This window comes from Sinocyclocheilus grahami, unplaced genomic scaffold (assembly GCF_001515645.1).
Source record: "Sinocyclocheilus grahami isolate Dianchi unplaced genomic scaffold, SAMN03320097.WGS_v1.1 scaffold52.1, whole genome shotgun sequence".
NCBI lineage: Eukaryota > Metazoa > Chordata > Actinopteri > Cypriniformes > Cyprinidae > Sinocyclocheilus > Sinocyclocheilus grahami.
This window is the reverse complement of record NW_015505231.1, coordinates 2,231,794-2,247,868: the sequence shown is the minus strand read 5'-3', so window position 1 is coordinate 2,247,868 and position 16,075 is coordinate 2,231,794. Positions and strand designations below refer to the sequence as shown.

The 16,075-nt window shown below is 36.2% G+C and overlaps 1 protein-coding gene across 1 annotated transcript in view; it reads left to right on the top strand.

Moving 5' to 3' along the window:
- The window catches only part of pcxb (pyruvate carboxylase b), a 215,090-nt gene that overhangs the window by 78,135 nt on the left and 120,880 nt on the right, over nucleotides 1-16,075 (top strand). Inside the window, exon 9 of the mRNA XM_016269466.1 lies at nucleotides 146-308. Within this exon, the coding sequence (XP_016124952.1) occupies nucleotides 146-308 (163 nt within the window). The remainder of the gene's footprint in view (nucleotides 1-145; nucleotides 309-16,075) is intronic.

Sequence of the window (16,075 nt, the reverse complement as noted above, 5' to 3'; positions counted from 1 at the left end):
AGCTAATTAATTATGCAGCTGTGATTGTCAGATAAAAGTGAGATTGCTGTTTTAAGTTGTGTAATGAATTCTACTCCACTTCAGGGTGTATTCATCAGTTAGTGCTGATAACGGCTCTGTCTCTCTCTTTTTCTCCTTCTATTAGTGTGGATTTGGTTCACGCACAGCTGCGTGTGTGTGAGGGCCGCAGTCTTCCTGAGCTGGGTCTCGAGCAGGACAAGATCCAGATCAATGGCTGTGCCATTCAGTGCCGGGTCACTACAGAAGACCCCTCCCGTGGTTTTCAACCAGACACAGGTCGCATAGAGGTATGCCTGCTAAATGACATGCAGTTATGCAAATTACAGTAGCATACCCCTATTAATAATACAGGACTTGACAGATTGTGAAGTAACAGGAAACAAATGTGAAGCAACAAGAAACTAGAAACAAATCTCCGTTATTAGTCTATTCAATAACATCTTAATTCATAATAAGATAAAGTTATTTTCTTTCCCTATAATTCTACTCGTTTTATAACCACTTTTATGTTTTTGGGAGCTTTTTTATAACTGTTTTTGTCCAGAAACCAAGAATTGAATCTAAAGCTACAATCCTGTTGTTTTACGATCTGGCCATTACAGTGGCTACACTCATTTATCTGGATTTCTCTCTGCACTCTGCATTCATACACACTAAAACACACACAAAAACTCTCACACATTTTCAAAGAGGTGTTATTTTGATGAGTCATCGAGGAGTGAGCATTGACTGAAAGCGATTTTCAGGGAGTGCTCTTATTGAGTTGAAAGAGGAAACTAGCCCCTTTTTAAATGCGTAGCTGTGCAAAGTGTGATTGCATCATGACTTCAAAATGTGATGCCCAAAGATTCCCAACCCAAGATAAAAGTTGTAAAAATTGCTTTGACATTAGGTGATATAGCCACACATTTCATATTTCATCTTCATATTTCAGCTCTGAATTGGATACTATTTGACATATCAAAATAGCATTAGTAAAAGTTTAGGAAGTGAGACAGGGCCTGTGGAAACATGGAAACCCTCTGTCTCGCTCTCTCTGACTCATCTGTTTCTCATTATTTCTTACATCTCTCCTACCTGAAATCTTCACTTCATCTTTTGTTTCTGTCTTTAGCCTGGTGTAATAACAGATACCTGAGTCTCATGGGGTGCTTGAGTTTGCCTGTCTCTCAACCAAAAAAACTGTGATATTTTTTTCTACTTTTTTATTTAGTTCCAATAGCTGCACATGTTTTTTGAAAAAATGTTGCAGTTTCAAATTTCAGGTTTGCTGTGCTTGTTTGTAGGACTGCAGAATTTGGCCAACATTTTGTGATTAATCAATATATTAATCAATATAGATATAAAATAATAACAATAATAATCATTTTATGTTATATAATAATTAAAATTGCAATACTTATATTAATGGCTGCCTTAATTTCAAATTTTTAAATCTTTTATTTTAACAGAAAACCACAAGGAACTCCTAAAGCTTCTCTTTTGTTGATAAGTCCTTCTCATTAAAATTTGGGAAGATGGCTGTGGCATATTGTGTTACCAAATTCACGTTAAAGCGACTCAAACCCAATGCAGTAGCGGAAAGCGAGTTTGTCTGGAACAGCACTTAGCACAGGACTAGCAGCTCTAAGACAGACTGTGCAGAAACTGGCAGATAATGAGCTGCTCATGTGTGAAAGAACACTGTGCCGCACTTTGCTCTGAAACACGCAGCACATATTTTTATTTAATTCAATTGCGGCTTTTGCAATTTGATAATCGCTCTAAGCCATATCGTCATTTTGGTTTTATTTTGATTAATTGTGCATCCCTATGTTCCTGAAATATGAATGTGCATGAATGACAAAAAACCTAACCACTAAGTATCTAACCAGCATTAAGTGATGTTTGTCAGTGAGTTAGATGTGTGAAATGCATCTGTTTATCCTAATTTTAAAAATAATTATGATAAACAATACTACATGCAATACGTGTATGGCTTTTTTTATCACTGTCCTCCTTTCTTAGATGCAAACATAGATGTAGTTCAGCCGTGAAATGCGTGTACCTAAAAAAATACACTGTTAAAAATGCATGGCCAAACATAATAAATCCTGGGTTGAATAAATAAGTCATAGCTTGAGTGCTCCAGAGAGGTGGAAGAGATGCACAGAGGGAGGAAAGCGAGAGAAAGCTCAGCGAGAAAGGGCTTAAAATGTCTGGCCCAGCAAGAGATCATAGCATTTTAGTTGAGCGAAAGAAAGAAAGAGAGATAAAGAGGTGAAGAAAATGAAAGAATGACTCCCTGAGCACAGAAATGCACACAGTCCTTCTGAGAAACAGTGGGATACAGAAAGACATGGGGATAGTTCAATTAAAATGCCGTTGACAGTAGATTTCTCTTTGCTAGGCTTTTGGAGACTGTCTACTCACACTTTATATTCTTAGGAGTTGAATTTACTTACTAATTTGAGAAACTTGTTTTATGACATCACTGAAAACTTGTCTCGTTAAGTTCACCTAATGTGGTCTTCTAAAAGAGTCGACTTAACCATTTAATTAAAGCTGTTTAATTGTAGGTAGATTCAGTTAATTGTTTCTGCTTAATAATTTCAGTTGATTCACTCTCATTAACTAAATGATTGTCATCATATTAATTATATTGTCATTTGACTGACTCTGGCTCAGTCAAACATGATAGAGTTACCCAATATTTATGTGTGCCTAAAGCAAATTTTTGAGGAGCAAAATGACTTCAAACACTTTCCAACTTTGTTAAAAGGGAACTCTAATCACCCTAATGGTAACTCTGTATGTCTAGGTAAAAAAGTAGGTATTGTAAAGAGCAAAAACTTCTATTAATTCTTAAACAATTTTGTTTCTGGTGTCCTTTGACAGCTCTTTGGTCTTGGCCATGGTGGAGTTTGGAGTGTGACTGTTTGAGGTTGTGGACAGGTGTCTTTTATACTGATAACGAGTTCAAACAGATGCCATTAATACAGGTAACCAGTGGAGGACAGAGGAGCCTCTTAAAGAAGTTGTTACAGGTCTGTGAGAGCCAGAAAGCTTGCTTGTTTGTAGGTGACCAAATACTTATTTTGCAGAGGAATTTACCAATTAATTCTTTAAAAATCCTACAATGTGATTTTCTGGATTTTTTTTTCTAATTTTGTCTCTCATAGTTGAGGTATACCTATGATGAAAATTATAGGCCGCTCTCATCTTTTTAAGTGGGAGAACTTGTACAATTGGTGGCTGACTAAATACTTTTTTGCCCCACTGTATGTTTCCCTAAATTCCTACCCTTTTTCAAGCATACAGAATTAAATTGTTCAAGCGCACAGGCTTATGTGTATTCCCTCCAGCTATAGTGCTCAGTTGCAGACGCAACAATACCAAGTTCATTGCCGAGCCCTAGCGTTATTAAGGATTTATCATTCAGTCTAATTAGCTGAACCAAAAAACAAACAAACAAACAAAAAACACATGAATTTAACAAGTTTCTACCAGCCAGAGCAATATTTCTTTCATATAAAGAAATACTGCAGGGAGGGCATGTTGTTGTTGTTATTGTGTTTTCAGAACACATTACATACAAGTTAGTACGGCCAGTCAGATCAAAGAGAGTGTTATTTTGCAATTTATCACATTTTATGAACACTTTTTAATTTTATGATTTATGTATCCAAATACTTTTAGGAAGAATGTCCCCCGCCCCGCCCCGTTCTTTCTTTTAATTTATTTTTATTTTTGGCAAATCTTCTTTTTCCCCTACCTCCTCTTGTAGTGCTTGTATCAGATTATTTATTCATTTAAGAATTTTTAAAGGTAACAAGACAAAAATTATAGCTCCCAAATTTCCAGTCACAGTAGTCACTTTTGAATATGCCAGATTACATGCTTGTTTATTATGAGTTTTGTTTTGTAAAAACAAAAAAAAGAGGAATAATACATTTTCCATGACCTACCAAGAGAAGAGTCAAAAGATGAAAGGAATATAGTCTGTAAAGAGGAAAGAGTGCGACATAAGTATGATTGAGTGAATAGGGTATTGTTCTGTACAATATATGGAAAGAGACAGAGAGAGCAGGGTAGAGGGAGGTATGTAAATCTATGGATGTGCAGGGTGGAGGAGAGAGGCAAATGCAGACAGTGATGTATTAGGGACATGTTGATGGAAAGATCAATGGATAAGAGATATGGACTCCGTTCACACAGTCAGTGTTTTGGATTGCAACAGTCAGCTAGTTCCTAGCTCCTACAGCACATATCATCCAAACATGCTCTGTAAATATAGAACCAAACTCTTTTTTTTTCAAAACTGTACTGTTTATGAACAGTTCTAGCTGTCTGATCATGAATGGCAATGGTTTTCTGCTGCAACGTGAACAGACACTGTGAATCGTGCCCCGCCTGCGTGAGACCATCACATGCACATTCACACACTCACACGCACATCCGCTTCCTCATGCAATCAGAATAGATTGAATTCCTCTCTCAATCACATATCTTTCTGTCTCTCCCTCACTATACTCCTCCTCATCCCATCAGCCTTTTTCTCTCAGCGGGGATGAAACGCTACCTTACAGAGCATATGAAATGCAAAAATACATCGGTTTACACAGACACGCTCTCAGGCTCGATATTAAAACAATGTGTGGGCGACCATACATGTGTGGGCGACCGTCCCAGCTATACCATACAGCTTATGTTTTATTATGCATATACAGAGGGATCCAAAAGTATGACATCATATAGAAAATATGAGGGTATTTCCCATTTAAACCTTGAAATGAACAAAGTTGTAGTATTTAAAATGAAGACGCATTACAAAATAAAAATAAAGAATATATGATTTTGCACTGTTTCTAGGTCACTAATCAAGTATAAGTAAAGTTGCAACATTGCTCTTGTGACTCTTTGTACAGACAGCCAGATGTTCTTGCAATAAAGCTCCAGATGCACTTTATATAACCTCAAATCATGAGATCATTTTGCACAAATTTATAGACTTAAAGTTAAATACTAAGACATTGTGTTAATGTTTCAACTTTTCACTCAGATTTCCATGATGACAGTATATTTTGTAAATGTTCAGAAGCATATTCAATAGATCATACTGTACTGTACCCAACTGTATGCACATTATATGCACATGCTCAGCTCATAATTCAGCCCACTGCAATTATTATGTAGAGCTAGTACACACAGAATAATATATTAACAGATACAAACATCATGCATGTGCTTCGAAGGCTTTGGTTTTGTTGTTAACCCTTATGCAGGAAGATAAAATAAATGCTGTTTTCCAAAACATTAGGAGTCAGGTAATGAAGGAAAACATTTTTTTAATTTTCCTTCAAAATACCACTTTTATTTCAATTTGTACAGCTCGCATCTCCCATCAAAATAAAATGCAGCAGATTCCTTTGAAGGGTTAAAGTGAAAACACAAAGATGCCCATATTAGCATTCACGCAGCAGTTATACATCAAAGAGGCCTTACCGAGATAGAGGGCGAAAAACATAGTGTGAGAGCATGTTTGATCATGTGATAAACATTTAGCTTCCTACTGAGAGCCTTCCCGGGAAGAAGTATTGTCATAAATGACAGCATTATAATTATTCTCCTTATCAATGCAGTATTAGCTCTTGATTGTTATCTTGATTAAGTCATAGTCTTCATCATCAACATCATTATTGTTATCATCAGCTCCATCATGTGGTCTTAGTTGTTTAATAATTCAGATACACATACGCATGCATGCAGACATAGAGAAGTGGCACAGGGCTGAGGTTTGGGGTCGGGATGAAATCGTTTATCACGGTGGTTGGTCAAAGAGGACAGTGGAATCACTTAAACCACACAGAAATGAATAATGCACACAAACACACATTTCTCTAATGCAGTTCTTTCATCAATGCTAAAAAAGCTCAGTATAGGATCTGCAGTGGTCCCAAAAAGTATTTGGACACTTAAGACACACATTAGAATGTAATGTAACAAAATATCATACATTTATTTTTAATATAGCACAAACAGACTTTCAAACAAAGCATTTTACAAAAGCTGAAAAGTTTAAGGTTGGTGAGATTTTTTTTATACTTTTATTTAGCTAGGATCCATTCGATTTATCAAATTTGACAGCATTTGGCAGCAACTGATTTCTACATTGATGATAATAAAAATAAATATTACTTGATTACCAAAGTTAGCATATTAGAATGATTTTTGTAGGATCATGTGATACCAACGATTGCAGAAATGGCTGCTGAATATTCAGCTTTGCCATCACAGGAATAAATTGTATTATAAAATATATGAAAATAGAAAACAGCTATTTTACATTGTTGTCCTATTTCAATATTTCAAATCCAGTGTTACTGTTTTTTTTTTGTTTTTTTACATATTTTGATTAAAGTAATTCGTAAGGGACTTCACTTTCTTCACATTGCAGGTCTACTTTTCCCTCATCTCTCTGCTTTTCAGTCCATCCGCAGTAAAAACATCAAGGAAAGATGATTAATTTTTATGAGGGAGAGACTGGTACTAACAGGGCTGAGGGGAGTGGATTGAGATATAGAGATGTACAGAGAGAAGACGTGTGTTGATGTCTTCACTGCTTAATGTATTCCATTCTTTCTGTATACAGCGTCTTTCCTGCAGAACCAAGGAGGTCTCGTTTGCTCACACACACTCACTCACAGACCTCCCACACTAAACTGCAGCGCCACCGTAATTAATTCAGTAGAGATCTGATAACAGAGTAATTACAGGTGTAGCAATGCACACACACACACACACACACACACACACATACACATCCACCACTCTCTTTTTATCGCCTACTGGTGTATATGGATTAGACATCCCTCTGTTTTATTTTTTTTAAGGAATCTAAAATAAATAAATAAATTGTTTAATTAATTAATTAAAAATAAGAAAATAAAGTTAGATACATTTTAATGCATCACTTTCAATAGAATATTATGTTATATATGCTATATTATATGTTATATTATGTTATACATTTTCACATCAGAGATGAAAGTTTTTTTTTTTACCTGTTTGGGACATTTCTCACTTTTAGTGGCATTAATATGCCTTGTTTTATTTCTGAACTAATACTGTGTCTTGTTTCTATTTTCCATTCAAAATATCGAAATGTTAAAACTAAATAAATATTCACTATAAAAAGAGGTAACTTGCTACTGTTACATTATGGATCTATTTCTACCTTATCTAACTTCCTTTATTTGGATAGCATTGGTGATATTGTTATAGAAAAAGTGTTACACCAAATATTAGGAAATTATCATACTTTTCATTCATTTTTATTAGTGACCCAGTTGTAGTAGTATTGTCTTTTTCCTATATGATATTTTTTTCCACTTGTTTTGAGCATGCACCTCAATACATTTTAAGTGAAAAAGGGAAGAAAAAAAAAATCTATGGAACAAGATATTGACAAAAAAAATCTGAATAGCTGTCGTGCCTTATGGGTAAATTGATCATGTTTTAAGGATGTTTTTCCAAGGAAAACAAGAATGATTATGAAAATGATTTTGCAGTGCATTCAGTCGATAACGTAAACTGTTTGGCACAGCAGCAGAATATCTAACTTTGTATTTACATTATGATTTTGGCCTTCTTGAGCAAGCAGATTTATATCTGCAGAGAGCAGTAACCTGTATATTTGTGTTTGCATCTACCAGTTATCCCAAAGGGTGTATGTGAACACAGTGATATGACATTTATCAGTCTCATCAGTGATGGCTGTGTGCAAATATCACAAACTTCCCTTAGGAATGAATTTCCTGTCAAAGATGAAGAGGCCTGACATGAACTGTGGTGAAGAAGGGCTAGAGAAAAGCAAACCTGATGTAACAGCAACATGTTGACCTGACATGCTCTGCTGAATGATGCACTCTTGATAATAAGTCTTTTAACTCTGAAATAATAATGCAAAGCACATGCTGACCTGCTCATTTTAGATTATTTCAGCTCTGAGGCCCGACTCACATGGGCTCATCTTCAGCCTGGTTCTTGTCTTGTGCTACAACTTAATTTAATGCATCATGACTGAAACCGCAAAAACAATGTCTTTGGGAAAACAATAACAGAGTACGAGAGAGAGAGAGAGAGATGGAGCTGTCTGATACGGTTTGTCTAGAGTGTTATATAAAAGGTCAGATTGGTGTTTCCATAGCGATGGGTGATTGACAGGTGTTTTAGTGGAAGCATAGCAATGATAACATAACCTATAACCCTGTAAAGGTCTATTTTATTATGAATGGTAGCTTTGTGTGTGTGTGTGTGTTTCTATTTTCTCTCATTTAGTCTCTGTTTATGAAGGTTATTCTCTCTCATTCTGTTTTAATTATTGAGTAAAAGAGTTATTTGTGTACTCATGTGGAGAAATACACTGAGTGGCACACTGTATGAATGTCTTAACTGTCTGTAGTTTTCAATTGTGGACTGAGGAAACATTCAATTAAACCGTGAACTCAAATACATTAAGTTGCCGTCACATAAAACATAAAATGCAATATAATTAGCAGCGTGCTAATGTAATGTCGTTTGTGAAGCTGGCATTTGCACAGTTATTATACAGCATCAACCAATATACTTTATATATATGGTAGCCCTTGAACCGTCAACATAATAGAAACTGATCTAAATCCCAACATATAAGAACATTAAACACTAACAAGACACTTACTTTCTTTTCTTGCTCAAAGACGCATACAATAACATTAATTCCATGCAAAGCAGTAGTCGTAATAGATTGCATGCACCGAAAGTAAGTTGGTGGAACACTGAAGAATTGTGTTGCATGTGGGTCATTAACTAAATTGAGCAAGCAGTAAAAATCATTTTTAAAGTGCATGTACCCACTTCTTAATCTATGTCTGGTTTAAGAAAATGCATTGCTAAATCATAAGACCACAAGTGAAAATTCTGCTATTTTGAATTTGTCAAGTATATCCCTAGAAATATTTCAGATTCTATTAATTTTGTTCACAATAATAGTATTGTTCAAAAGTGTATTATTTGGCCAGCGTATTCTTTCAGTTGTTTGCAATGGAAGCACTGGAAATGTAAATTAAAAAAAAAAAAAGCAGCAGCATGAGGAGGCGCTGTGTGTCTATTGCAAATTGATGTCTGTGCTCATTTTTTTCTGGCCACCGAGAGTTGAAAAAATATTCAACTTTGAGTAAAATGCATCATTTATCCCTGTCACTTTTTTACCAAACCATCCAAATCGCAATGGAGGGATGGGACAAACACCAGTCCAACCAACCATCATATACTATTTATAAAAGTATATATGTCTGTACCATGGCATCCCCTACCAAAATTGATATAAAACAATAATGCTCAGACACATTTAGTTCACTATGGGTCTACCATATTACATCTGCAGATATTCTGTATTTTTTCTAAGTACTGCGACTGTACTGTGCCTCAGTCTGTCTCTCAAGCATTAATTGATTAAAATTGACTGTAAAGAATTTTACGCTGAAGTAGAATTTTTGTGTAACCAGTTTATTGTTAACAGACACCAAACCTTGAAGGGTAGTGTATATGTTTGCTTTTTTAAAGAATATCCATCTTACATGCAAGTAATAAATTATTGCGAAGTGCTTGTTTTAAATGTCCTTTTTACAAACTTTTCTCTTAGCATTACTACATCACTCCTACATCTCTTTTTTTTATCTTTTTGCCTCATTTATTCTTTCCCATTATTTTACACCTCTCTTTAATCTTTATCTTTGTAATATTCATCTACTTTGTCTATCTCTCATTTTCACACACACACACACACACACACACAGACGCAAACACACATTGTCCCAGTTGCTGATGTGTTTTCAATTTAGATTTTTTATTTCATTTCTTTCTCCTAGTATGTTTTTTCCTGCCACAGTGTAGTTTGTCACTGTTCATTTCTCTCTCCTCTCATCCTGTCTCTATAGACTCCATCACTACATCTCTCCTCACCACCTCTCTTTGCTCCTCTGTTCCATATATTTGCCTGAATCTGTTTCGCTGTATAGGCTCTGTCTAAACATATTTGTTACGTCTCATGAGGGATATTGTTTTCCTTCCATCCCTTTCTAATAACCCGTTTTTCCCCTAGATTATCCTTCCTCTCTATTTCTCTCTCACTAGTATTCCATATCCCTTGTCCTCCTATTATGCTCTACTCGTCCTTCTTTCGCCTACTCACAGTAATTCCTTTTTTTTCTGGTAGCACTGGTGTTTTCCAGCAATGCAGTCTAATTCAGGCTAACACATTTAGAAAGGCCTTTTCTCCCTGACTTAGCACTGTTTCAAAGTCACAGAGTTGAGAATATGTATGTGAGTGTTTTATATGCTCAAGGGTTGTCTTTTTTTCTTAATCCCTCTTTAATATGTAATATTACACTCAATCTCAGATAGATGTCCTCCCGTTTTTTCAGTGCAAAATACATATTTTTTGTTACTACTACACGCCTCTCTAATTCTTTTTTTTGTAACATAAATAAGTGGTCTCGAGTACAGCTCTCGACCCTCCATTTCCAGTGTAAAAAATGAACCAGAGATCAGTTCAGGATTTTTACATATTTTATATATAGATATATATATATAGATAATAAGCTGCTTTCAAAATATGGCATTCCAAAAAAAAAAGGTCTCTTGGCTCAATTTGCCCCTAGTTAGGAGCCACATGGAGTTCAACTCTTATATGGAAAAGAGAAGTATCTTGTGTTTTGTGCTCACAAGTTAATGTCTTAAACTGCCGATCTTGTTACTATGCTAATTAATAGTGTTTTCACTATATTTTGGATATAGATATCCATTGCAGAATTGATGTCATACGGCTCGCTCACTGACTCGCTGGCCGTCTCAGTGATCTGCCGTAAAACAGTGATTCTGTCCTAATTCCCTTGCATATCAATGGTGGAGTTCCCTTTAAAATCTTAAATGATTCCCTTTGAGCTAAATTATTAAATTATTAAATTATCACTGTTTACCCTACACATGCTATATCAAAAGAAGATAAATTCAATAAAAAATGACTTCTTAAAATCTAAATGTGAGCCTTGTGATGGACTGAACAATCATCCAGGGAGTTTCCCTGCCTGTGGCTCAAGATGCTGAGTTAGGCTCCAGCTCCCCGCGACCTTAATCAGCACAATATTGTTTGGAGAATGGATGAATGACTTCTTAAAAGTTTTTTATATATAGATAAAGTTCACAACTTTGGAGGCATTTTTAAAATGATTTAAAAATGTCAAAACGAAATAGTTCAAATTGAAGAATTAAAACAAATAAAGAAGACCATACAGAACTGGGCTAATCCCACTTATAAATGTTGCAGGGAAATAAAATTTAATTTCAATGCCCAGTTTTCATAAACAATGCAAACAAATTTTGCAATTTTCAGAACAACATCAAGTTCAAAACGGAGAACGAAGAACAAAATCATACATGTTTGGTCTTAAATGAATGAAATACAATGTAGAATTACAGTAAAATAATACTTCATAATCATAAGAAGGGGTGAGCAACCGGCTCAGCTTGCCCCAGGACTTTTGGCTCAAATTACCCCATTTCCACTATTTTAACAATCTTGTATCATCCAGCAGTTTAGGGATAAGATCATGCTAACAGTATAGCCTCATATTATAACTTCCTAAAGCACAAACAAATGTGTGATATTTCTTTCAGATTTGTCTGTTGTTAAAGGTTGTTTAGAAATGAGAGGTGGCTCAACATTCCCACAGGCTCAAATCTCCCCTATATATATCAATATATACACACACAGTTTTTTTCTGGCTGCTAAGAACTGCAGCATTTTTACACAAAACAATATTTAAAATGTGAAATTACAATGTTTTATTTATCTAGGTACGACTTGTGTAAAAACAGTGACAAAAGTAATAACACAGCAGTGTAGCATAGCATATTTGAAATGTTATTAAATGTTATTAAAAACTGCATAATACAGCAGGTTGATTGATTTGATTTTGTGAACAAATAAATTTGGGTTTCAGACATGACTTTAAAGTCACTATAATGTAGTTACTAACGACCTAGAACAGTGGTTTTCATTCTCAACCACATTCCTTGAGTCCCCCAACTAAACTGTGTTTTTCTTCAATTTATGAAGTTTCTGCAAATTGAATTGTAATATTAATTGTATAATATATTATATTATATTATATTAATTGTATAATATAATGTGGTTGCAAACCACAATTTCCATTGATCTTTAGTGATGATGGCCCAAATATTTAGTGAGTACACAGCTTATTACTCAGTATAAATTTAGTGAAAAAGGGGCATTTACATATCAGAGCCCAACCGATATATCGTTTTGCTGATTTTATCGGCTGATATGAGCCTGTCGCAGATATTCCTTACATTCATTGCACACTGATATGAGCCTGATTAAAGCGTTTTGCTTGAAGACCCTCAGTAATCGCTCTCTGTCTCATTCCCTCTCATCCTTTATTCTCTCACTGTCCTCATTCTGACTTTAAGACTCTGCTGTGCCTCAAAAGGATTATCGTGCCTTCTCCAAACAGGAAATGCATGCACAAAGAGCCCTCATGCCTCAAACCTCTGGTTCTTATTAGAGCCCGACTGGTATATCGTTTTGCCGATATGAGCCTGTCGCAGATATATCGGTATCGGCGAATATGCTGCCGATATGCCACCGATATAAAAAAAATTTTACAGAACATAAAATGCAGTTAAAATGCTAGTAAATGGTGTAATTACGTAGTTTGTCCAGCAGAGCGTGCTCCATTGTTTGCTACTGGCAACTTGGATGAAACGCTTTAAAGCTTAAGTGTATGGAATACCATTGAAACTTTGAACGGCCATATCTCCGTAACGGCGAGGCGGATCCGCACCAAATTCGGGGGATCCCTTCAGCTCGAGGAACCCTCTCGAACGCCAAATCGAGTGTACATCTCGAGGCCCCCTTTTGAATGAGACCACCCCCGTGTCGATAGCCCCCGGTGTCCGGGAGTTACGGGCGGTTAAATTTGCGATCGGGCGCCGACCGATCTGGCGATCCCGGGGGCTACCGATGCATGGAGGGTGGCGTTCGAGAGGGCCCCTCGAGCTGAAAGGATCCCCTGAATTTGGTGTAGACCTGCCGCTGCGTTCACTAGATAGTGACAGCCAACACTTTCACTTCAGTAAGGAGGTCTCTTGTTCAGGCAGCACCATTCAAGCGTTGTCTTATTTGACTGTAAGTGCCCTGCGAAGTGGACTTCATATGATATTCCGACATATGATTCCAGTTCCAAGGAAACGTACACGTTACATTCAAAGGGCATTAAAGTGCGCAAGACATGAATTTAAATTTTATTTATTTACAGAGGTATATTATGTCACACTTCACACTTCTCTAGTAAGTTCCGTCTGTATGTGAAGACAGTAGTGTAAATCCGTGAATGAATGTTCCGAAATGAAATAAACTTCAACGGAATACAGTTGAATGGAATTTAATTGAAATAAAGTTGAATAAACTTCAACTTTACAGTTCAGTGCACTAATGTCAGACACATTTTGGATGATAAAGTTTATTGTTAAATTGTTAAATGCCCTTCCTCCATTACATTGCCACGTCAATATAAGTGTAGTAGGCTATAAGATATATCGATATCGGCCTTTTTACTCTCTAATATCGGTATCGGCCCCCCAAAAAACCCATATCGGTCGGGTTCTATTACATATGTGCCGCCTTTATTGACCTGGTGAAGGCATTTTCATAGACAAGACACTTTTCAAGATTTTCAACCTTTTTATATACACACATGGACTAATTGGAAAATAAGGCACAGGCCAGGATAATCAGGTCAACAAAGGGAAATCACACTGACAACAGAAAACCACAAGATACTATCCAATTAAAGCTCACAAACAAAGATAAACTGCAGACACTCTCATTCCTTTTATGCCTCTCATTAATTTACGTGTATATGCATATGTTAAATTCTTACATTTTTGTAATTGTTAACTTTTAAAAGGGCACAAACCATTTTTAAAATCGCTTCTTCTCTTCTTTTTCTTCAGTTGGCCTACTAATTGCCATTTTTTTCCCAGAAGCTTGGTACCAGGCTCTTGCCCTTTTAGTGACAGAGTACAGCTGAAGTGGCAGCATCCAAAACGGGAGAGGGATGGAGGGAGGGGAGACTGTGGTTATCTGCACCAACAGATGGGTAGTCCCTGCATTCATTGTAAGGAGACAGAGACACCTTTCAGAAACAGGAGACAGAGGCAGTCACAAGGGAGGTGATGGGGCCAAGAAAAGAAGGAAAGAGAGTTATGAGCACTTCAGTCTCATATCAGTATGCCGGTGCATGGGTGTGTTGCACTGTGAAAGTGAGAATGCGTAATCCTTTTTTGTTAAGAATACATTATAATGTATTTGTACAGTATGTGTTTGTAGGTATGTGGCCTTATTCATTCTCATTCCACATTTATAGACTTGTGTGTGTCTGAATATGATGAGTTTAATATTTTGCGTGCGCGTGTGTGTGTCTGTGTGTGTGTGTTGGCTTCTACATAGTCCCGTGTATCCAGGCAGCTGTCAGTAGGCATAAAGTCAGGTCCACATTGCATCTAAATCTGGCCAAGAACCGCCCACTCAGACAGGAAGAAACCAACCACAGTTTGTTTTGTTTTACATACTGCTTAGGGTTTATTTGAAATAGATTATACTGTCCCACAATGAAAGATCAACGATGTGATGTTATCCATATTTATGTTTGGTTTTTCTTCCAACCTGAGAAATATGATTTTTATTTTGTTTTACAGTACATGTGAGGGTGGTTCAAGTTTTCCATCTTTTTTGTGCTTAGCTAATTATGTGCCATGAATAACCATCTTGTTAATTTACCTCAAACAAAACTCTAATTTTTAAAACTTTCAAAGATTTAAGGCCACTAACTTTCCAAACCTAATTAGTTAACTTAAATACTTAAATAATAAACTTAATTAATGCATTAACTATCATGAATTAACAACGAACAATGTTTTTTTTTACTCTGAACAAATACAGCATTTATTCATCTAGGTTATTGTTAATTTATACATATACTAAAACATGATTAATATTTCAGTTGTGTTAGCTAACATTATTGTGAACAAACATGAATGAACAATGAATAATAATTTATTTAAAATTAGCATTCACCCAGTTTAAGTTTGGCAGTCTAGTATAGTCAAATATTCGAATACAAGAATGAGCGGTTATTTGCCTCATTGGGTTAGTGGTTCTATTTCATTGTCACAAAATTCATAATCTGTAGTAACTCTGAATATCTCTCTGGGTTAGCCTCCGTTAGTGTTCGGATATGGGTGTTTTATGTAAAAGTATTTATCATTGTTGGTTTATCATACTAATGCAACTAAAGTGTTATCTAGTAGCATACACAGTTTCATTTCCAGGCGAACTGATAGAACAACCTGATTGCTATTTACATTTTGCAGACTCATCCAGTCAGATAGATCTAAAGTACGTTCCAGTTTCATGTGCTATATACATCGTGTCGTGAGAATAAACTTCGAGGTCAAGTGTGATATTAAAGCTAATTTATAATGCATTTGTGAAGCTGCCCAATGGGCTTTTTCTCAACAAGGACAAGGTGCTTCCCATATGTATGTCTGTCATGTACACATCAAGTCTCCCATGTCTAGTAACCTAGCAACAACTTGACACTTGTCTCTGAGCAAAAACAAGTGACAGTCAAAAAAACCGCACGTGACGGGTATGAACATCTCCATGCAGAGCCTTTCTTGGCAAAGCTGCCTCTGCGGAGTACACTGCGGACAGCTGGGACATCTGCTTCTCTCTTATCTCATCAGAGTGAATGGAATGGACCATGAGAATGCAGAGAGCGATAGCATCATGGACTGGATTTACTGTGTGCTCCTGGATTCTGTATGCAATTGAAAGAAATGAAGACAACAAACAGACAATACAGGTAGAGAAGGCAGAGAGATGAGATAGAGAGACAGACAGGAGAGGTGGCCCAAAGGACATTTTGTGAATGCATAGAGAGGGAGC